Source organism: Copidosoma floridanum, unplaced genomic scaffold (assembly GCF_036245765.1).
Source record: "Copidosoma floridanum isolate Cflo_tuat_1 unplaced genomic scaffold, Cflo_Japanese_pri ptg000021l, whole genome shotgun sequence".
Taxonomy (NCBI): domain Eukaryota; kingdom Metazoa; phylum Arthropoda; class Insecta; order Hymenoptera; family Encyrtidae; genus Copidosoma; species Copidosoma floridanum.
Genome location: NW_028321898.1, coordinates 23,122,597 through 23,144,576, shown reverse-complemented (window position 1 = coordinate 23,144,576; position 21,980 = coordinate 23,122,597). Strand labels below are relative to the sequence as shown.

General features: G+C 34.3%; 5 protein-coding genes across 11 annotated transcripts; 3 read left to right on the top strand and 2 right to left on the bottom strand.

The window, feature by feature from the left end:
• Positions 1-408: 408 nt before the first annotated feature.
• On the top strand, positions 409-3,630 carry LOC106638857 (uncharacterized). Its single transcript, XM_089594710.1, has 2 exons — positions 409-486; positions 648-3,630. The coding sequence occupies exon 2, from the start codon at positions 670-672 to the stop codon at positions 3,418-3,420; it is 2,751 nt and encodes a 916-aa protein (XP_089450836.1). The 5' UTR covers positions 409-486; positions 648-669; the 3' UTR covers positions 3,421-3,630.
• A 1,184-nt stretch (positions 3,631-4,814) lies between these two features.
• On the top strand, positions 4,815-11,671 carry EndoB (SH3 domain containing GRB2 like, endophilin-B). Of its 4 annotated transcripts, XM_014352285.2 has the most exons (9): positions 4,815-5,383; positions 6,018-6,159; positions 6,274-6,402; positions 6,484-6,646; positions 6,782-6,845; positions 6,942-6,977; positions 7,360-7,550; positions 9,997-10,150; positions 11,129-11,671. In XM_014352285.2, exons 1-9 carry the CDS (start codon positions 5,321-5,323, stop codon positions 11,237-11,239), a joined length of 1,053 nt encoding a protein of 350 aa, XP_014207771.1. In that variant the 5' UTR covers positions 4,815-5,320; the 3' UTR covers positions 11,240-11,671. The 4 variants fall into 4 exon arrangements, with proteins under 4 accessions (XP_014207771.1, XP_014207773.1, XP_014207774.1 ...); XM_014352287.3 differs by lacking the exons at positions 9,997-10,150; positions 11,129-11,671 and adding an exon at positions 8,265-8,718; XM_014352286.2 differs by lacking the exon at positions 6,942-6,977 and having other exon boundaries at positions 4,816-5,383.
• Positions 11,672-11,805: 134 nt separating this feature from the next.
• LOC106638906 (mitochondrial cardiolipin hydrolase-like) lies at positions 11,806-14,762 on the bottom strand. Of its 4 annotated transcripts, none has more exons than XM_089594719.1 (4): positions 14,703-14,762; positions 12,656-12,867; positions 12,402-12,586; positions 11,806-12,322 (listed from the first exon to the last, which is right to left on the bottom strand). In XM_089594719.1, the coding sequence occupies exons 2-4, from the start codon at positions 12,865-12,867 to the stop codon at positions 12,120-12,122; spliced, it is 600 nt and encodes a 199-aa protein (XP_089450845.1). In that variant the 5' UTR covers positions 14,703-14,762; the 3' UTR covers positions 11,806-12,119. The 4 variants fall into 4 exon arrangements, with proteins under 4 accessions (XP_089450845.1, XP_089450846.1, XP_014207775.2 ...); XM_089594720.1 differs by having other exon boundaries at positions 14,684-14,708; XM_014352289.2 differs by lacking the exon at positions 14,703-14,762 and adding an exon at positions 13,067-13,240.
• A 451-nt stretch (positions 14,763-15,213) lies between these two features.
• On the bottom strand, positions 15,214-19,315 carry LOC106638856 (uncharacterized). The gene is made up of 6 exons (XM_089594800.1): positions 19,310-19,315; positions 17,018-17,295; positions 16,331-16,509; positions 15,835-16,243; positions 15,570-15,751; positions 15,214-15,501 (listed from the first exon to the last, which is right to left on the bottom strand). Exons 1-6 carry the CDS (start codon positions 19,313-19,315, stop codon positions 15,293-15,295), a joined length of 1,263 nt encoding a protein of 420 aa, XP_089450926.1. The 3' UTR covers positions 15,214-15,292.
• Positions 19,316-20,154: 839 nt separating this feature from the next.
• On the top strand, positions 20,155-21,980 carry LOC149374202 (uncharacterized). The gene is made up of 3 exons (XM_089594714.1): positions 20,155-20,209; positions 20,279-20,892; positions 20,966-21,980. Exons 2-3 carry the CDS (start codon positions 20,325-20,327, stop codon positions 21,811-21,813), a joined length of 1,416 nt encoding a protein of 471 aa, XP_089450840.1. The 5' UTR covers positions 20,155-20,209; positions 20,279-20,324; the 3' UTR covers positions 21,814-21,980.

Sequence of the window (21,980 nt, the reverse complement as noted above, 5' to 3'; positions counted from 1 at the left end):
ATTTTGGGAGCCACTTTTGGCCAAAAAATTGAGACCGCTAGATGGCGCTGATCTAAATAAATATACTTTTCACAGTAGAGACACTTTGTCAACTATAAACCAGCCGCAACTGATCTTGTAGATAGATTATAAGAAGTTCAAATTTTCTGTGTTATCTGCGGCAAATTTACAGTTTATCTTGTACCCGAAAATCTATCTCCAAAAGTATAGTTATTCTACTTATTAACTTATAAGTTAATAAGTATATAATAAATGATTTAATAAAATCGACCATTATGGCACTACTTAATAGTGCAGATTACTATACATAACATCAGGTTTCTTTAAGTACACCGTGGTCCGTGATCTCTTTACCAGAATGATAAAATCAGTATGCTCATAGATAGGTGAAAAATCGCGGACGACGCGGACGTGCAGGGTCTATATTTGCGTGCTTCGAGATACGCAATACGGCTATTCAAATTTGAAATGCTGTCGTCCTCACTTGTAAGTTTAAAATCTGGTTGAAATAAGTAGTTAGTAAATTCACAATAACTACTGTTATCCGTCCGAAAAGCATTTATGATCTAACACACTAAACGTGAATCGAGCATTACATCATAACCAACAATTGCCCTGTGTTTATTTGTTTATGGCCAAAATAAAAGCTAAGTACATAGTACTGCGGTGATGAAATACGAGAAGCTGTTCCGTCACCACGAGCAGCGAAATCTCCTCAGCAGGCTGCTCGATGTCATCCTTACAAACGACATTGATCTGGTGCAGTCAATTACAAACTTGGAGAAGATCGACATCTCTAAGACCGGGCTACGGTGCCATGCTCTCCTGTACAGCGCAATAAGTCACGGCCACCTGGAAATCGCAGAGTGGCTCCTCAACCAGAACTGCCCGGTCAACGCAAGTGACGATGCCACCCTCGTCCCCTGGAGCAACGCTCTCCACGCGGCCGTCTACTACAGGCACAACGTCATGGTTGCCAACTTGTTGGCACGGGGCGCTCACGCCACGGCTCGAAACCCCGAGGGCCAGACTCCCTTGTACGTAGCTTGCGACGTCGGCAACGTCGAGGCCCTGGAGCTTCTCCTGTCCGAGGACAAGTCTGCCGTGGACTTGCCTGATAAGTACATGCACAGTCCGCTTCACGTTGCTGTGGAAAAGGAGTGCCTCGAAGCAGTGCAGCTGCTATTGGGCCATGGTGCAGATGTCAACGCGCGCACTGGCAAGGAAGGCCTTGAAGGTTGCATGCCGATGCATATTGCAGTCATTGTTCGAAGCTCGAAGATAATTCAGGCCTTGCTGTCACGCGGGGCTGACATGAATGCAGCTGTTGGCCTGAACAAGGCTTTGCGAATGCAATGTGTCCGGTGTAACGTGGAATTTGAGGGTCTTTCACCTCTTCACTTGGCCGTGACTGCAGATGCCGGGGAGATGATAACGAAACTGTTGCTGGACCACCAAGCCAACGTCAATGCAGCTGTGGAGCACTTTGGCACGACTCCGCTGCACCTTGCCGTTCGGATGGGGAATAAAAAAATTGTGAGTCTTTTCAATGATTTCAATGCTGATATTTTAGCGAGAACAGAGGATGGAAAGAACGCTTTTCATTTGGCAGTTGAAGGTGGTTGGTGTGAGTTGGCGGAAGAATTGTTTCTGAAAAACGCTGATGTGAGCAACGCAGCAGACAACGGCGATACTCCGTTCCACATTGCCGTAAGATCAGGATTGTTGGATTTGGTAAAAGCTATGATAGACAATGGTGTTGATGTTAATTTGAAAAATTTGCAAGGTCAAACGCCTCTGCATCTTGCTGCTCGTTCCAGTACCGAAGTAACAAGGCTTTTACTGGAAGAAGGTGCTAGCGTCGATGAAACCGATGCTGACGACCAAACTCCTTTGTCTATTGCTATAAAATCTCACTTTTTTGAAACGTCATCGTTAATCCTGAAGTACAAACCAAGCATCCTCGTAACAGCTAATAAAGTTGCGTTAATTTATGCCTTTATGAATTTTAAAGAATGTAAGCAAATCGGTAATTCACTGTCCACTTACAGTTTGCAGCTGCTCGATGATGTTGCAAACTCCAATTTGTCAGTGGAAACACTGTCTTGTTCAAACTACATGGATTTGATTGAAAATATTTTATCCAATGTATCTTCGGAAAATTCTGATTTTAAATTGAATGACAGTTTTATTTATCCAGCTAAATACAATGGCAGTATCAGAATGGTCAAATTACTTCTCAAGTACGGCTACACCTGTTTTAACTTTGAAAATGAAGAAAGTGAAAAACTACTTGATTATGCAATTGAATCCAGTGATTTTGAAATGCTGAAAACACTTTTTTCTATTGGAGCAAAAGTGCAGCCTGATCATGTACGGTCTATTATGAAATTTGGAGATTTGAGCTTATTGAAAATTATCATCGACAATGGTATAGATGTCAATAAGGTTGATGAGTATGGCACGACGGCCTTACATTTTGCCGTATGGCATAAGCAGACTGAACTCGTAAATTATTTAATCAATGAAAAAAAAGTGTGCATCAATACCATGGAGAAAAGTAATTATTTAATTTCAGCCCAAAGCTATATTGTAGATATAGCTACGTCTCCGCTTCACATTGCAGTCATGAAGAAAAATCAAGATATTGTTTTAACGTTATTGGTAAATGGTGCAGACGTAAATTGTAAAAATGGACAAGATGCTACAGTCTTGCACTACGCTACCAAAAATGCAAGCGATCTTGATATGATAAAAATGTTATTAAAATACGGAGCAAATATTAACGTTGTTGATGGCCGCAAAAAGTTGCCGGCTTATTATATTTTTAATCAAACGTGCATATGCGACGAGAAATTTAGATTATATTATGATCTGACAGAAGATTGTCACTGTGATATTGTCGAAAACTTTGATGAGTGCGTTGTTGATGAAGTAGTTAAAATTTATTTAAGGCACATTATTTATTTGACCATAACAAATAACATTGTTCACCCAGATAATATTAATATATTATCAAAATGTAAGAGTTTTGATAAACTGCAAATTTCACATTTTACTGAAGTCACAAAAATGAAAGAGGTAAAGATTTTTGATAACGTATCATTTTATGATGTATTGGTTAAAAAACGTAATGCGTTAGCAGCTTACGGTCGTAATAAGGAGTTGGTGCTAGCTTTTGAAACTAGTAATTACAAACATGAGTTTCCATTGTTTGCGGAAATCTTGTTGGATCAGTTCATCGAAGCCCAACGTCGGGCACCTTTACTAGACAGTGCTGGCACGTCTTTGCAATTTCTTGTAAATTATAGTGTTCCTCAAGTTGTTCTAAGTAATATTTTTGATAATCTTAGCTCAAAAGACTTGAATAATTTAACTTTAGCTGAGCAACTCTACCATCACAGTACTATTAGTACATAAAAGCGAGAAAATGGCTTTGATTGTTGTAATTAAGATATATTTTTTTATACTACTGTTGTTATTCAATAAAAGCCCCACTTCCGAATAATGATTTTATTCAAATCACTGTGATTCTTTGTTAAGACGTAATTATGAAAAACTAAATAATATTATAAACATGCGAGAAAGTGAATTTATTGCATATATACTTTATTTTAAGAAGTATGAATTTATTTGAACAACATTATCATTCACAGTATACACGTGATGATGTCGATATAATTATTTATAAAACTCCATATTAAAGGCTCAAATTTGTAAAAGTCAATGGTTGTAATTAATTATAGAATTATAGTATAAAAATTCCTATAAAAAAATGTAAAAATTTCCTAGTGTAATTTATCAGTCATTTTCCTTTGTTTTTTTCTTCTTTTTTAACAAAGATTAACATAGAGAGTCGTATAACTGAGGCAGTACAGCGACCAAATTAATATAGAATCATAAAATTCGCCCCAATACACCTCGGCCAGTCTCTTCAGTCGGAGTGGCGATACGTTTTCCCCCAGTGTCGGATGTATTTGGAAAATTTTTAGAGGATGAAACACGAGAGGAAGCAAGTGTCCACTTGTAGACCGTGCGATCGGATCAAACTGGAGGCAGAAAATCGGCGCACCTGAATTGTTACACGAAGAGGAAAAACGAGGATTTGGAAGAGGAGAAAATGGCACGAGAAACCGAGAAAGCCACGAAAAAGAGAAAGGATGAGAACTTGGCTCCAGAAGAGTACAGAAAGCAACAGTACACTATAGATACGTTGGAATAGATCTGGGTCTGATTGTGTCGCTCGCCATGTACGTAATGGACATTGCAAATAGGGACAAGGCCAAACAGTCTCGAACGAGAGTCGATCGAAGCGAAGAAAAGTTAAGTATATGGTACGTGGACCCTGAGTATGCGAGCAACTTTTCATTTGAAACGCTTCAAATGAAGAGTTGTTCGCATAACCGGGTATTTACTTACGCTTGTCAGAACACCATTCGGAACGAGTGCTGTGTAAACATTCGGTGTCATTTCCGCTTTCTCGCACCAGGTGTCACAATAGGTTACGAGGACCGAGCACTCCGAGCACTCGACGAGCAGACGAGCACCTGAGCAATCAGTGAATCAGTAAACACTTTGAAAGAGAGAAATAAAAGTAATAAATGTAATTGTAAAATTATATTAAAATTTGTATCGATTGATTTGAATACAAATTAATTCATTAAAATGGGCAAAAAATGTAGTGTGAAAGACTAAAGGTATTTCAAGTAAGCATCTTAGTACTTATTTTTATTATACGAAAATTTAAAACTGGCGCGTAACAAGGCCATATATATATGCCATACATGTATTTTTTCTCTCTGCTCCTCCCCCGCTCCCCCCTCGAATTCTTACATGACTTACATGACTTATATCGTCGTTTCGTCGTCAAAGTGCCAAACCCCAAAAAAATCGTGAAGTATAAAAAAAATCAGAAGAGCAGTGACTTTTTTGTTTTGCAACACATTTTTAACGCACTGGTTGTTCGCGAAGTGCAGTGTACTTATAGGTATCGTAAATGGTGAAAAGTGAGTGTGTCAGCGGAGTAAGCGTTTTTATTGTTCGTGGGGGCAAAGTGGAAGTGAGGAAAGTGCATCGTGTATAAAAAAAAAAGAGAAGAGCCATCGGAGCATAAACGGAGAGAGATTGGGAGTGACACACACTCTCAGGGGGGAAAAGGAAAACTTGGAAGTTTTGCTGCAGTTGCACACACGAAGACGGTGACAATAACGCGAAGAGAAGTCGAGGTGAGGTCGAGGTCGACGTCGTCTGGAGCTGAAAGGGCCATTACAGAGAGCACGACAGCAGTGTTTAGCGTTAAATAACATCGGCCCCAGAGAGTATGGACTTCAACGTTAAGAAGCTGGTGAAGGATGCCGGAGCGGCCCTCAGTCGAGTTGTCCAGGTACGTAAATATAGCCATTGGCATTATACATGTATGTACATGATTTAATCTGGAGTGGGAGAGCCTCGCCCGAATTCCTCAACTAACTCCATCAGCAAAATCATCTCCTAGAAGCTCTCTTGCTCTCTTTCTTTGTGTCGTGCACATGTGTAATTATGCACAGGCAAAGAGTTACTTCTTTGACTTGTCACAATAGCTCGCGTCACACCAAATTGCATCTACTTGGATATAACTTATTCCAGCTAACACTCAATTTTTTACTTCAATCTTAGTACTTATAGGTATTTGACTACAGCTGACATTTTTTATTTCCTTTTATATATGTAGATAATACATTCATACATACCAGTATTCATACAGGCAATGCAGATTCTCTCTTCTAAGTATACTTATTTCTTCCATTTATCTTTTTATTCTTATTTTCTTTAAACAAACGTTTTTTAGCTCTTTTTGTTTACTCCTTCACTGCTACTTAAATGACCTCCTTTCTTGGTTCTTTTAACCGTGAAAAAAAGAAAAAAAAAAAAAAAAAAAAAAGAAAAAAAAAAACCTGAAATATTGATTATTCTATTTTAGATATAGAGCACCCGTAAGGTTTGTTCACGCTCTTGATTTCTTTTTTTTATTCTTAAAGCTCACTGAGGAGACACTTGGCACTTCTGAAAAGACAGAGCTTGATGCCCATTTTGAGCACTTGGCAGAGAGGGCCAATGCCACAAAAACCTGGACCGAAAAGATACTCAGGAATATGGAGGCTATGCTCACACCTAATCCTGGTAAAGCTCTTATATACTCCAATATTTTTTTGTTTCTACCTCAAATTTCAATAGCCTTGTTATACTTATGCATGGAATGCATAAACTTATTTATGATATTGATCTACGTTGCAGGTAACAGAATCGAAGACTTTTTCTATGAAAAAATTGAGAAAAAGAGACCTAGTAGACTTAGTAACTCAGAATACGTTGGTATTGACATGATAGAAGCTGGCAACGATTTTGGTCCTGGTACCCCTTATGGTAAGTTTAAGACCTTTTGTACATATCATACATATATTGCTATTCAATTAAATTAAAATGGTTCTTATTGACTTGTTGTAGGAACTGCATTAATCAAAGTTGGCCACTGTCAGCAAAAACTAGGTCAGATTGAAAGAGATTTTATTGGTATGGCAGCCAATTGTTACGTGCAACCGCTAAGAAAATTCTTGGATGGGGAAATGAAGACCATCAGCAAAGAAATGTCTATTTTGGAAAGTAAAAGGTAATTTTCGGACCAAATTAATTATTACATAGGTTTTCTGTTCCTTTACTAAAATAAAAATAAAATGAAGCCCATTACCAACCTAATATTTCATATTAATAAGTTAAACTTACATAATTTCATGGCTTCTTACAGGCTTGATCTAGATGCATGTAAAAGACGCGTAAGGAAAGCCAGGAGCATGTTAGGCCAGCAAAGTGTAAGTTCTGTTTATATACGTAACTCTTTTTCATGCTATTCTCTGTTATGTGAGGAAATTCTAAACTCGATATTTATATATTGCTGCGTCAAATAGGAGACTGGAGTTTCTCCTGAAGTATTGCTTGACGAGGTATTGATAAAAAAATAAAATGATTTTTCATCATACTGTAGTAATTCCGTTTTATTTAATGTTGATTATTTCGCATGAGAAATTTATATTCACCCTACCTAGAAAATAGTACATAGTTATGTATTAGAGTTGTCTTGTTGAATTGAAATTATTATGACATCAGTCAATTTCGATATTAGTTTGTTATAATTGTACTTACAGCATTCTAAAGTATTTCCACATATATCTCACTATTTACATCAGAGTAACATAAATGTTAAAAAATTCGTAATGTTCATCTTATCGTGTAGCAGTTTAGCTTGTATTAAATATTAGATCGTTCAAAGTATTATTTAACAAATAATTAGAATAAAAGTGTAAATTATTTTTTCCTTATACTCAGGCAGAGAGGGAGTTGAGGGTGGCTCAAGCAGATTTCGATCGACAAGCAGAAATAACTAAATTACTACTGGAAGGGGTATCCAGTTCAATGGCTGGTCACTTACGTTGTTTGCACGAATTTGTTGAAGCTCAAAGTCGCCATTATGCACAATGCCACGCAACCATGCAAGAGTTACAACGAGAACTTGCCGGGTAATTATCCTTATTTTGTTTTGTTTGAATTCGAATATCACGTCCAAGCTCGATAAGTATCATGGAAAACAAAATATGCCCTGCACTACTTTGTGTTGTTTTTACTTTTGCAATATTTTTTAATACAGCTTTCCCACTCTCGACTGATCCGAGTGAGTAATGTTTTATCGTTACTTCTCCCTTACACTTTGTATGTGGCGTACTGCACGCCTGTTGGTACTTCTAGTTGATGCTTGAATCATTACTCATTCGTAAAAAATCTTAGAATCAGCGTCAAACTTTTAAACTAACATCTTTGTGTATGTGTAATGAGTGTTTTTGTAAGCCTGTATGAACTTGAATTTTTAATAGCATGTTTACAAAATGTTCTTGTGGTATGATAAATTCTACTTTGAAGAGTTTAATCAGAGTTTTCTCAGTAAGTTACTGTTTAAAATAAAGTTACTTTACAACTTGCATTCGTAATTTGGCCTGTTTAGTAATTTTTCTTTGCATGCCAGTAGACTATTAACAATAAAATAATCACACGCAAATTCTCAAAAATGTCATGGTTACGTGTGACATACACTTTTGTTTACCACAATTAGCACTTTAACGCTTTTCTTACTCGCTTTTGATGTGTGCACACTCCCAAAAACCAAAAAAATGTAATAAAAGAATAGCAATGTACTCTTACAATGTCTCTATCTTTGCCGGCAATGCTTGGGGTTGCAGGGCGCGTCAGCCGAGTCCTCTGCTGCGAGTCAACAGCGAGGATGTGATTGATCTAAATCCCTCGCCTACACTATCCCAAAACTCGTCCACCCAACAGTCTATAGCTGGATCTGCCTTTGTTACTGCCACATTCGACACAGATGTTTCCAAAATCTAGTCCACCTCGCGCTCTCTTGCATTTTAACAAAATTCGGTCGCAACTCGATTCTGTTGTGCCACTACGTACTTTTATTCCTGCGTTTTTTTTCTGTTTTTTTGTTTAAATGTTCACATGTTTATGTTTATATGTGCTATCCTGCTTGCGATTAGCTTGTAAATAACGTTCAATTGACAGCAATAAAATGAGTAAGTGAAACAACGATTCGATTTTTCTCCTAGTCAAAGAATAAAATACATACGTAATAATGTTACACGTGAATTACTCGTAAATAATAATCGTGTTAAATTACTCAGAAATGACAATATTTGTTACGAGAATTTTAAGCAATATGATTTGTTGAACAAATTTGTTTTGTTAAAATTGTTATCTCAATGACAAAATCTTTTTTTTCTTTTTGTTGTTATTGTAGATGTCAATTACCGAAAATTGATTTGCATATTTAAAAAAAAAATAGTTATTCTAGAAGGTATATCTGCTCATGTTCCTAAAGTCCCTGTAATTATAGATTTACAACACTAACAATATTAGTAAGATAACATAATACTGTAATGGAACACATTTGTGGAAATAAATTATTTCCAATTGATCAAAGCCTTGCCTTATTAAATTTACCATAACACCTAACATTAAAATTAATTTTTTTTTAGTGAAACATTAATCTTTACTAACAGAATGCAATCCTTTGGTATTAGCTCATCAATGTTAATTGCATGTTTATTTAAAAATTTTTCATTACTAACATCCCTATCGTGTTACATGTTGTTCAATGTTATTAATAATTAAAAGTGTTGCAAGCAACTTGTATCGTCTTAATACCAAAGAGCACTTAATGTTGTGACATATATTTTTAAATATTTATAAATTCTAAAAAATTTAGATGGCATATTTTTATTTTATGTTTCTTACATATACGCTATTTTGTTATAATTATCTATTCTCATAAGTATTCTTTAGTTTGTATTATTTGACAAATGCTTTCGTAACTTTGTCGTTTGTTTTTGTTCATATATTTCGTTAAATAATTATGCTGTTAATATCTATTGATTAATTACATCTTACACTTTTTTATTTTTATTAAAGGACTAACGCGTGAACTTATTGTAATTATATCATGTCGGAAAAACTGTATAATTACCAAGTACTTAACGATGAAAAAATTGTGTGGCTGTATATTAAAAGTCAATTATATTCATAGTTTGCCCTAAAGAGAGCTTATAATAATAGTAGTGATAATTGTAGTTGACAAAAGTATTATTTAACTAAAAATTGTGCAATTTCAAAAAAATATTTTAAATACCATTTTTCGCTGCGTAGATTCTACGAAATACACTCGCGTAGATTTTACTGAAAAACATTAATAATCCACTCGAAAAATATCAAAGTACACACTGTTTCTCTATAATGTTTACATTTTGCGCCTTGATAAGAGAAAAAGTATTTTATGCAATGTGATAAAAAAAAGTTATTATGCGCTCTCGCCAACAACCCCTTGTCTAATAAGGAACCTGAACCCTATAACAACGAAAATAAAATCTCTCGAGTCTCTGCATTAAAAGTGTCTTCCCCTCCCAGTTTGTCTGGGGCCTCATTCCACCCGAGCACCTTGATAAATTCCACCAGCCACGAGGAAGCCGGAGTAGTAGAGGAGAACGGCCAGAAGCGAGCACGGGTCATCTGTGACTACGAGGCCAGGGACGAAGAGGAACTTAGCGTTTGTCAGGACGAGGTAAACAACAAGTTTGTCATTTGAGGAGAGAGTGCACCGTGTGTACCTTATATTTTATACAGTGTCTCTCCTCTGCTCTCTCTTTTTTCCTCTCCCTGCCTTTTTTTTTGCGAGCTTTCTTTTGGAAGATTGTATTTTTAGTACATGTTTTAGCATTTACCTTTTTTGTACCAAGTGAGGTGTAAAACCTCAGTTTTTTCTTTTCGTGTAATATAACTGTTCCTGATGTTTCTTACGTCGTCCATTCCTCGTTTACGCTGATGATTTTTTTTTTTTTTTTTCAATTTTCCACTGTATGCGTTAGTTGTAAACAAATTCAGTTGTTATTATCTCTTGAGATGGAATAAATGCATGAACAAATCGTGATCTTTTTTTTTCACTGCTGAATTAGGCTTTAATGTTATTCATAAGTTATAGATCGTATGTTGTTATTAGTTATTAATACAGCTTTTTTTACTGCGTTACGAGCATTACGAATGTCAATCTTTTTTTTTTTTTTTCTCTGTACAGTTACGTGTACTTTTGTCGAATTTCCCATTACTGTTTCATGTTTAAAATTGTTTACCTGATGAAATTTTTTCGTGATTAAAGTTGCTCTTGCATGAATTGATACAATAGGCATCAACTTTCACACTGTGTAGAGTTGATCGAAGCACATTAGTTTAAGTTATAGTAAAAAAACATTTGTATCTTTGTTGTAATTAATTAGTCTTTTTTTTTTTTTTTTTAATGCCTTGTGCTTTTTACAAACGTAATATTTATGTAAGTATGCGGATGTGTATTTATTTGAGTATATTCTGTTTTGTACATAACTTTAAATTTATAAAACGTGCATTCTAATAAATTATTATTTTATCGATTCCTAATGTATGCTGGTATTTTATTTTTTGCTACTCCTTTCCGATTTGGTGTGTTGTGTTTTTTTATTTGACAAAACTAAAAAAATCTCATTTGAAATTTGTAAAAATTCACTTATAGGTCATAATTGTGCGTGAAATTCCTGGAGACGATGATTATCTACTGAGTTTTCGGGGTAACAAGCATGGAAGAGTCCCTAAAGCTTTTGTAGAAATAATATCATACTATTAAAAGAAAAAAATCGTGAAAAAGAAGTGAACTAAGCAATGAGATTTCCAGATTTTTCAATAACATGAAAAATAAAGAATTCTAAACAAGATCAATTAATTACTATGTGATAAGATATTTATGAAGTTTCAAATTTTAGTCATTCCATGGTACGATTGTATATGTACAGTATTTACCTATTATAGTTAAAGTATAGAAAAATTTAGCTACTTACAATGTTTTAATGATGGTTACTACTGCCTATTATGTTACACAAATGTATAAAACTAAGTGTTTTTAAATTTGTAGAGTTTAATGTTCATCGACCAATTGTTTAGAAATGTCAATTTAACAGAATAATCATGTTGCTTGCATAATAAAAATTTAAGATTTGAAAAATATGCAATTTTTTTTACACTGTACAACATTAAACTGAGTTTAAAAAACATAAGAGAATTCACAAAGGTTAATATAGATTTTATTAATAAAATAAGTTAATATCCATAGTTTTCATTTTCTTAGAAGATATCTACACAAATAAAAAATGAAAAACAATACTATATTAATAAAATTAATGTTAAATCGTCAATTATTTGAGTAAGTTTCTCAATTAAAAAAACTTCTTATGTACAACCCTCTTTATCTACATTTGTACAGTAGGTCATAAAAATCTGTCTGATGTGATACAAATTTTATAAAAATTTCTGCAGAAATGGACTTTTTTTCTATTGATACATAACATGACTGCAGTCTTGGACTTGAAAATGTCCTTGTTTTATAAACAATACTTGAAAAGTTGAAAAAATATAGATTATAGAACTGATTGTTTACTATAAAAACATAATTTTTTTCCATTGTCAGTAATTCATTCACTGAAATGGAAAAGTGTCTTAAGTTATTTACTTCAGTCTAATCCCCACAGTCTCTCAAACTCTTTGCTATAACTTTTTAAAACGTCAGGCTTGTTTATTACAAGTATATTTTCATAATTATTGAAAAATGCTTGTGACGTCCAATTAGCACTACCGGTAAGGACTAATTTTTTATCAATGATCGCAAATTTATGATGCATATTATCTGAAATATCTATCCGTTTCACTGGAATACCTGTAATGAAAAAAATTGCAAATTAAACATTCCTTAATGTAAATTACATTTTGTAAAAAAGTAAAAACGATGAGCAAACCTTCTTTTTCCAGAAAGTTGATTTGACAGTGAATATTTTTATTGGATTCAGAATCCGTGATAACTCTAACTTGAACATTACGTTCATTCAAATGAACTGCTGCCTTAGCTAAGGGATAGTAAGTCCAAAAGTTCATACAAACATCTAACGATTCTTTAGCTGATTCTATGTATGTCAACACTTTTCTGTGAAGCAAATTAATTTATATAATCTTTGATTTACACATTTAATGACAAATTCTTATCCTAGCTTACTTGATATTTCTAATCGGGCAATCTGGCAGTTCACATGGATTATTACTATGGTTTCTGCACTTGCTAGAGTCATCACTGAAAAACATAGTATCTATAATGATATCAGGTTCTGTATATTTTTTATAAATTAACGAAACAGTCTTTGCTGCAACTGCAAGTCCACAGATGAAAATAGTCATGTTTTTGCTTGGCAAGTAAGCCGCAAGTTCCATCTAAGAAAAAAAGAAGGAACAAAATTTACTTAACACTGCAACTGAACCTCGAGTTACATCCGTTCATTTTGTTTTTTTTATTTTAATGTTGAAGTTTGAATACATACAGTCAATTAAAATTTTAAGCAACCAGTAGCTTATCAGTAAACAGATAGGTTAAGTTGTGTTGTATTTTTTTTTTTTTTTTGTATTTACTCACAATTTCTATTTAGTCGTTGATTAAAACAATATCAATTCACACTACGCACGTCGGTGTTGTTGAATTTTAGAAGTTGATTTTGTAAAGTAAAATTATGTAAAAAACTGGTTATAAATTAAAATGATCAATGAATCATGCACTCGCATAGAAATTGTTTTAGTGCGCGCAGATACGGTAACTATACATGATGGTTGATGTAAAACTCGTTAATTACGGTAGACTATATATAAGAGCTGGGGTCGAGTGGGTGGGTAGTTGCGAAATCGCCGCCAATTCGTCAAATGTTGGGAAAACTTATAATGACAACAGAAAGTGACATTTGGTGGTAAAATTAAACTTACATTTTATAATACCGAAAATTGACCGGTAAGTTAGAGCACCTCCCGTACGTACAAATGCCGAAACAGCCGCCACTTTATCAAACGTTTTTTTATAATAATTATTATTAATTAGTATTTATAATAATTAGTATTAATACATGCTCAAAAACAGAGTAGTGGCAATTTTTACCATATATAAGGATGGTAAATTACTTTTTTTGCGTCAGTGAGTGGGTATGATAAGCGTTGCGCATTTAGGAAACATCACTCTTATCACATCCACTAACTGACGCAAAAAAGGTACATATAATTTACCCACCCACCCGACTCCAGCTCTTAGTCTATAGCATATTATAGTGTCTGTTCTTTATGATTTTTTTCACTGAAATCTTACGTTGTTTTCGCGTTAAAAATGCGCTAGTAAGATTTATGAAATATCGAATAATAAGCGCAACATGTGATGGTTGAAGGACCTAACGTATGTACTTACTACTTAAAATATAATTATTATGCGATGATATTACACGTGTTTTTATGTCAAGACGCAAACCTAAGGAATGGATATCCATTTAAGTTGACGTAAAAATTTACATTGTTAAATAAGTTATATGGTTTGAAAAGAAAAAAAAATAAATAAAAAATGACAGTAACCATACGATTTGATATTAGTACATGACATGTGTTAATGTTTTATGATGTTATGGTTTAATTAAAAATAATTGAAGATTTTATGCTGCATAATGATATAAACTTTTTTTTTCAAGTAAAATTGTTCTTTCAGTTTTTTTTCTGAAAAATTAGTTTATTTATATTATTACTTAGTGTAAGTATTTTTAAAAAATTCAAAAATATGAAATTCTTTTAAAATCTTTAATTAAAATCTCATCTGATTAAAATTAAAGGTATATTAAATAATTACTATTGTAGATTCAGTAGCCGTTTTTTTCAGTACATATACAAAAAAGAATATGTTAGACACGAAAGGAAAGAGAAAACAAAATAATGAGCAAATATATGAAAGGCTGTGTAAACGAATTATAACTGAAAAAAAAATTTTTATAATTAATGGACAGATTACAATATGCAAGTTGATTAAGGTTGGAAAATTATATCAAGTTAAAGCAGCGGACGTATGTTTTTCTTGATTTCTCAGAATTTTTACCTTTTAAAATAAGAAATAAAAAAAAAGAGAAGTATTTGGTTTGTAAAAACGCAAATAATAAATCAGGACACTGGTAATGTAAAAATAAAGACAAAAAATATGTGCGCACCAGCAAATCCCCCACGTCCTACTTACCCTCACTTACCTCACTTACCTGTAGGTACGGATCGGTGAGCTACTACAACGTAGCAAACTATTCAAACCGAGTCCCACCACTACCACGTGGGTGACTGTAGACTTACGTCATGAGCCAGTGAGCACACATCTCTGAACGACTGGTGAAAATTTGGTCTATATATAGGTACTAACCAGACACTTTTTTCGCCACATGCGGGAGCGAATCATGCCGCCACGCGGTCGGAGATTCAGTTATACCATCATGTCAGCATTTACAATGCTGCTAATGTCCATCCGTTGTCGATAAACAAGTCAGCGTGGCCAAGCGGCAAACTCAAACGTTCTACGTTCTAAAACCAATCAACTTAAATTTAAGCTTTTGAGCCCCTTAACCCTTTACCCCAAGTACTTTAACTCCATAACCCTGTACTCTTAATCCCTTAAACCAAAGGACCCGGGGTGTAGAGTTCAATTAGTTAATAAAGCTCACATTAGGTTTATTTATAAAGATATTTTTAGAGAGTAAAAAATTAAGTTTATGACGTAAGTAATTAAAAAAGTGATTATCTTCAAAGTAACAATATCTTTTCCTCAATTTTATGATTTTTTTGGTAAGCTAAGTGCGCTTTAACGTTTAACCCATAATCTCTCGAAAGCTACTTTGTAACCGTAACCTTCGATCAATTTGGGGCTACTCGTTACAATAATATTCTCGTAGTTTCTGGTAAAAGCTTGCGACGTCCAATCGGCACTACCGGTAATAAGCAACACTTTGTCGATGATAGCAAATTTGTTGTGCATATTGTGCAGACTTTTTATCAGTTTTACTTCAATACCTGAAAACAATTCATTTATGTAATACCATCCCCATGAGACAATGAAAAAAATTAATTGAACAACAAACCTGCTGATGTTAAATCGTCAACCAAACTAGAACTCATAGCAGCGTTACCATCCAATATAATTCTGACCTTGACGTTTTTCTTGTGTAATTTAATAAGTGCCTGTGCTATGAGATCGTAAGTAAAAATGTGCACGCAAACATCTAATGTTTTATTTGCCAAATTCAAGTACCCCTTGAGTTTGCTAATAGTAAAAAAAGGTAAATATTCGATTATTACAATTACATCGACATTAAAATATTATGCGTTAAATGGCCGTTAAGTTACTTGAAATTTTTAACTGCACAAGTCGGTGAATTACAAATGACGACATTGGAATGATTCCGGCAGTTGATGGATTCATCGTCAAAAATTAGTTTATCGTCGATAGGCTTGTTCGTACTTATTTCCAAACAGCTCGTCAGAGGATAATTTTCGTTGCTCACGACGAGAAATTGGGCTTTATTCGATTTTTCCTCGATCTTATCACGTTTGGCCCACAGTTGCTCAAAATACTTGTCGTACCCGTAGTCTTTGAAAAATTCTGGATTATTCGTCACGACTATGTTCTCCTCGTTATTCATCAGCGCCTGGTACGTCCAACTACCACTGCCTGTGATAAGCAGTGTCTTGTCGACGATGGCAAATTTGTTGTTCATCTTGCCACTGACAGCGTATACACTTCTCACCTCGATACCTGTACGGCAATAGCGTGTAAGTAGTTATTAAATATTTTTTTTTTTTTTTTTTTTTTTTTTACAGTCCAACAAGAGAATAAACGAACCCTGTTCTTTAAGTCTAGGAATGACGCCGATCGTCGCGAATTGGGCATCGGTAATGACTCTTACTTGGATATTTTTCTTGTGCGATTCGATCAACAGACTCGCTAAATCATCGTGAGTGAAATAGTACACGCAAACGTCTAACGACTTTGTTGCCGATTTCAAGTATGCCTTGAGCGTGCTAAAAAAATGCATAATTTTTTTTTAAATTATCAAACATCGACTGACTTGGACACGATTATTCCATGTATTTTTACATGCGTTAAAAGAACATTTAAAATCTCCGACTAAAGTGCATTTTGTTGCTGAGAAATTTTGTTTCATCGTTATGTGGAATATAATATTGAGAGAAAAAAAGTTTGTACCCGAAGAGTTCAATACATTAAAGATATTTTTTTTTCCTCAATATTTCATTCTTTTAAAACTGTAATCGATTATTTTTCTGAAAACAATTTCATGAAGCCTATAGTTTTGTAAGTACTTAGTATTTTAAAAAAATTTTCATAAGTATAAGTAATGTTTTAAATCTTAAGAAAAAACATTATTGTACTAAAAAAAAAATTGAAAAAGTATCTGTGTCCAAGTCTGAAAATTGAGAAAAACTCACGAACTTGGTGAGTTTCTATCAAATCGCGTTTAGTTAGATGTTTGATTTTATTACTACAAAAATAACGTATATTAAATTTTACTCGAGATTTTTAGTTGCCGAAGTAGGTGGATGCTGGCAGTCGTAGCTCCCATTTTTGCCGTAATCGTCAGTAAAAAAGAGTTTCTCTTCTATAAAATGATCTCTGTTTGATTTCTCGAAATTATTTACCGAAAGATCTTCTTTATCGCTAATTTCTGGATTTATTACATTTTTAAGGTATTTTTGATAAATTATCGAAGCGATTTTCAATGCAGCCAATAGGCCAAAGATTTTTAAAGGAGATTTGTATCCACTTGGCAGCAAATTTGAAAGACTCATCTGAAATGCGAGAGTTTGATTCTTATAATTAATTAGGAAAAATAATGATTACACATTTTTGTTTGTGATTCATTTTATGTGCTTTATGAGATTGAATAATTAACATGTTACGTGCACTTCATGTATTAAATGAATCTCAGAAGCTTTTATTTGTCATTATTAATTTTACAAATCTTATGTTGCCGTTTAAATAATCCCCTAACATTACCAAGTTGAATTTTCAAAAAAATGTTATGTGTAAATATCTAGATCTAGTACAGTTTTAGTTAACTATCATATGCAATGTGTTATATTAAAAACTTCAAAAAAAAAATTTTTTATACAGGAAAATTGTGCCAGTGCAGTACCAATATAATTCGATTTTTTAATAAATTTACAAATATAGTTTTTTTTTTTTTTTTTTTACTCAAAACCTGTGTGTGATAACTCTATAATACTGAAAGTGAAGGTCTCTAAATTACTCAAAATAAAAATAGAATTTTTTTTTGCACTGACGCTCAGTTAAAACATCAAAAAAATTTTCAAGAAATATTTATAAACACTTTGGATTTTGTTTCATCTTTCGGTAAATCTGCAATATAGAAAAACCATGGAAACTTAAGTAAGAAAAATTTATCTAATGACCCGAAACAAAACGAAACGAACACAATTAAAAAAAACATCGGTCGTGTGTTGTACCCACAACTTATTTAAAATTTTAATATTTTGGTTTTAATTTACAATCAGTTCTCTTGTGTACTGTATTGAGCTAAAATTTATATTTAATGTAATAAAAATAGTAAAATATACTTCAACGGTTATCTTTATTTGTCTATTTTTATAGCATAATTGTATTGCGCATAAAATAGTTATGTACTGAAACTTAATTACACTTTAGGAGAATATTTTTTTTCGAAATTTATAAGACGTAAGGTTTTAAAAAGTTAAGTAAATGTTAAAAAAAAATGTGTTTGTAAACTCTTATAATAGTTGGATATATCTGTTAGATAATTAAGCACCTCATTACTTATATAGAATAATATCGAGAGTAAAATAAATACACGAACCCTATGTATACTTAATATTGGGCGTATTAATTACGATGCGCCCTTATACTCTAATATACATGTACATAAAATATTGAGGTTATATTATTTGAAAGATATCTAAATAATACATTTATTTTGAGTCCAGTAACATGAGAAAATTACGATTTTTAAGATTTCAAGAATACAATATTTTTATTTCCATAAGTAATTTGTTTTCCTAATACAAATTTACAAAGATTAACTTTCGACTAATTAATACTAATAACTATAACTTTTTACTAATTATTTTCTGTTTCATATTCTAATTATAGTAGATTTGTAATAGGCGCACTTGGTTATTGTTACTGGTATAATATATGTTGAAACGTTTTTTTTAAATACCTTATTAATTTTTGGTTGCCAACATAATCGAGTTTTGCAATATTTATTCTCAAACTCATCCTATTTGGTTGAGTTAATGACAAAAACAAGTATTTTGATCATCAACAAAATTTTATTTTTAGTTAAACAATAACTAGCACTTCACAAAACATTGCATTTCTAATATGGGAGTATAGTAAACAAACCAAAGAATTTGACGTACATTAGGTGAGCAGACAATAATGCAGCAGAATAGAAAAGGTTAGTATATCTTTTGCCTTCAAGTCCGCGAAAATTTAAAAGCCGAGACACACATGGAATTAAATGTAAGTTAATTTTATTTTCACAAATGTAGCCCAAGCTTCCAAAGTATCATCACGACATATCATACATCCTAAGCCTTTAAAAGCCAGTAACCTTATGCGTAAATAATAAAAAATGAATTGTAAACAAATATGAGTCATCTGTGACTTGCACACCGTCTCCAATGATCCAAACAATATTATTATCGAGCACAAAAATTAATTTGTCTCGGTAGTAAGTATCGTATCAAAAATTCATCATGCTATATTAAATTTAAAAGTAATAAGATTAAAATGATATCATAATTTCTTTTTTTCTCATACCTTCATTGCTGCATTATTATTCAATAATATAAATAGTTATCATTATTATTCAAGTGTATAGGTTTATGGAGTGGTAATGGTCATGCTTATTATTTTGTTCATTAAAAACAATTTGTTTCAAAGTTGTAAATTTGTTTCAGTGAATTTTGAGCTTATTATTTATTATGAAAATTTCCAAAATAAAGATTAATTGAATTATTTGAGCTTATTATTTTGAAAATTTCTAAAACGATAATAAATTTATTGAGACGGCAATATAATATATATATACACGAGCTCGCATACAAAACAAGTCTTTGTTTAATGACTGATAAAAAAAGTTTCTTATCGGTATGGTAGCAGGTGCCTAATTTTACGGATTCTCAAAGTGGGGTTTGCTTCAAAGCTATAGTTTTGAAGTGAAAGACGTCATTTTTTTTGTTCGAGCGAAGAAGCACGTTTCAAACTAATTAGAGGATTATCCAGTGGGAGGAATTTCAGCGAGATAAAAATTGTACCTCGACGCTAGCCTCAAGCTGGTAACGTGATCGTGGCAATCAGTCGCATTTGGCACTACATGCTGCTCGGTATAAAAGACGCCATCAAGCACAGAGTAAGTATACTCGTGTTTAATTTATTGTCACACAACTTTCTTGCGCAACATTTACTTGAAGCACATTTTTTTTAACCACCTCTTTTGAACATATTGTAAATAAGTTATTCATTTTCTCAGTTAGTGAATATCTGTGAAATACACAAAACCAGAGCATTATAATAAATCCAAGAGCTCAGCGAGTTTTTTTTTTTCAAAAAAAGTAAAATTCAAAAATAGTGTACTTGTTGTCTCTATCTTAGTATCTGTCAATTAATTTTTGTAGGCTCATCCACAACTTCGGCTGAGTGTGCAGCTCAATCATTGCGGTAAGTTGTTATTTAAACCCACCCACAATCGTAACAATTAAACTGATTTTCGCTATTTTTATCATCTAGCTCTGAGTGTAGACACATACTCGAAACTGAGCTGCTGAAAAAAAAGATGTCGTTTTTGTCAAAAGTCTTTGTGGCACTGGGTCTGCTGTGCATCATCACCTGCAAGCAGAAGGTCGAGGCGCAAAATTTCTCCGTGGAATACGTGGATAATCGTGTCCCTATTCGTACGAAAGTGCACTACGGAATGACCTTCGGGACCTCCGAAAGCCTTCTATACATGATCTGCAACAACAGAGACGATTCCAAGTTCAATTGCCGCTTCAATCTGAAGATGCTCAATGGCACCGAAAAGCATTGCTCCTTGAACCTCCTGGATACTCCCGATCCTCATATTAACTACGTGAATCTTTACGGTGGACCGATGACGGGGAGCACTGCTGTGCTCGAGTGGGCCGGGTACGTCTCCGAGTACTTCCAAAATTGGGTGACCCTCGTCGACATGGACAGCTGCAAACTCGTCAGGCTGACATTTCCAAACGAAGAAACGCCGTCTCTGACGATAAACTTAAACTTCCGCGTCCTTGCGTACCACGACGGTATCCACATCTTACTGGACGGCGAAGAGAAGTGCGACGAGCTGGCCAAGTCGTGCTTACTCCGTTACGACTACAATGGTACACCAAATTAAAATATGTGTGTGAAAATGAAACGATTTTCAATCACGTGTGTGATATTCTCCTTGTATAGGCACGCCGATCGGCCAACCGGTTCCATTCCCCATGAAACCCCGCGAGAACCTAATGGTCGCCAATTGGATGGATTCGAGGAGCGGTTTGTTTTTCACCGGCTCGAAGGCCAAAGGCCAAGACATCGTATTGGAGGTCAGCCACATGAGTTACAATGGCTCCGAGATGAGTGTATTGGCCAACCATTCCTTTCCGCATGGAAATTTACACGAAGACTTGGTGATGCGCTCGCAGGAGGACGGCTACTTGTCGTACTGCCTCCCCGAGAACAGGGGGAGCTTGAAAATTCGCTGCGTACAGTTCGAGAGGAAGCGCCAGGTCATGGACGTGGAGGTCACTCTGGGACAAGGGCACAGAGTGCTGGACTTATTTCATCGGCTCAATGGCGGCCTTATCATTGTGTACCTGGACTGCGCCGAGTCTTGGCTCTTCGACTGTAAAAGCTCTCACGTCAAGGTCAAGGTGGTCGATGCCGAAGGGGAGGAGGTCATCGGGAGCGCCGAGCTAGCCGTCCTCGAGTTGGAACGTGTGCCCACGTGGTTCGAGTACCTCAGGACCAATCACTTGGAAACGGATACCGAGCATTGCTTCTACTTTGCTTATGTGATCGAGGACAATCCGAAATTAACAGAGTCGCTGATAGAAGTACCCTTTTATGGTTTCCGGGGTATCAAAGTACGGTACTTGAAAAGGTGTATGAGCAAAGAGGATGTCAAACCAGATGTGAATACACGATACCCTACTGTGAGTCCCGAATCCGAACCGAATTGCAAAAATCATATTCGCAAGTGCATGAACGAGTGCATGAACGACTACGTGGACAAGTGCAGTAACAAGTGTATAGTATAATGAATACAACTGATGGCTGGTGGCTCCAAGTCGTCAGATTTTAGGGCTTCGATTTGATACTTTTAGCTTTTGTTTGATGTACGGGTTGTTGATGAGGTTGGCTTAGATGTGCGTTTGAGTTCAGCTGAAATACCTTTCGTAGCTGCAAAATTTAAGAAATGTAATAA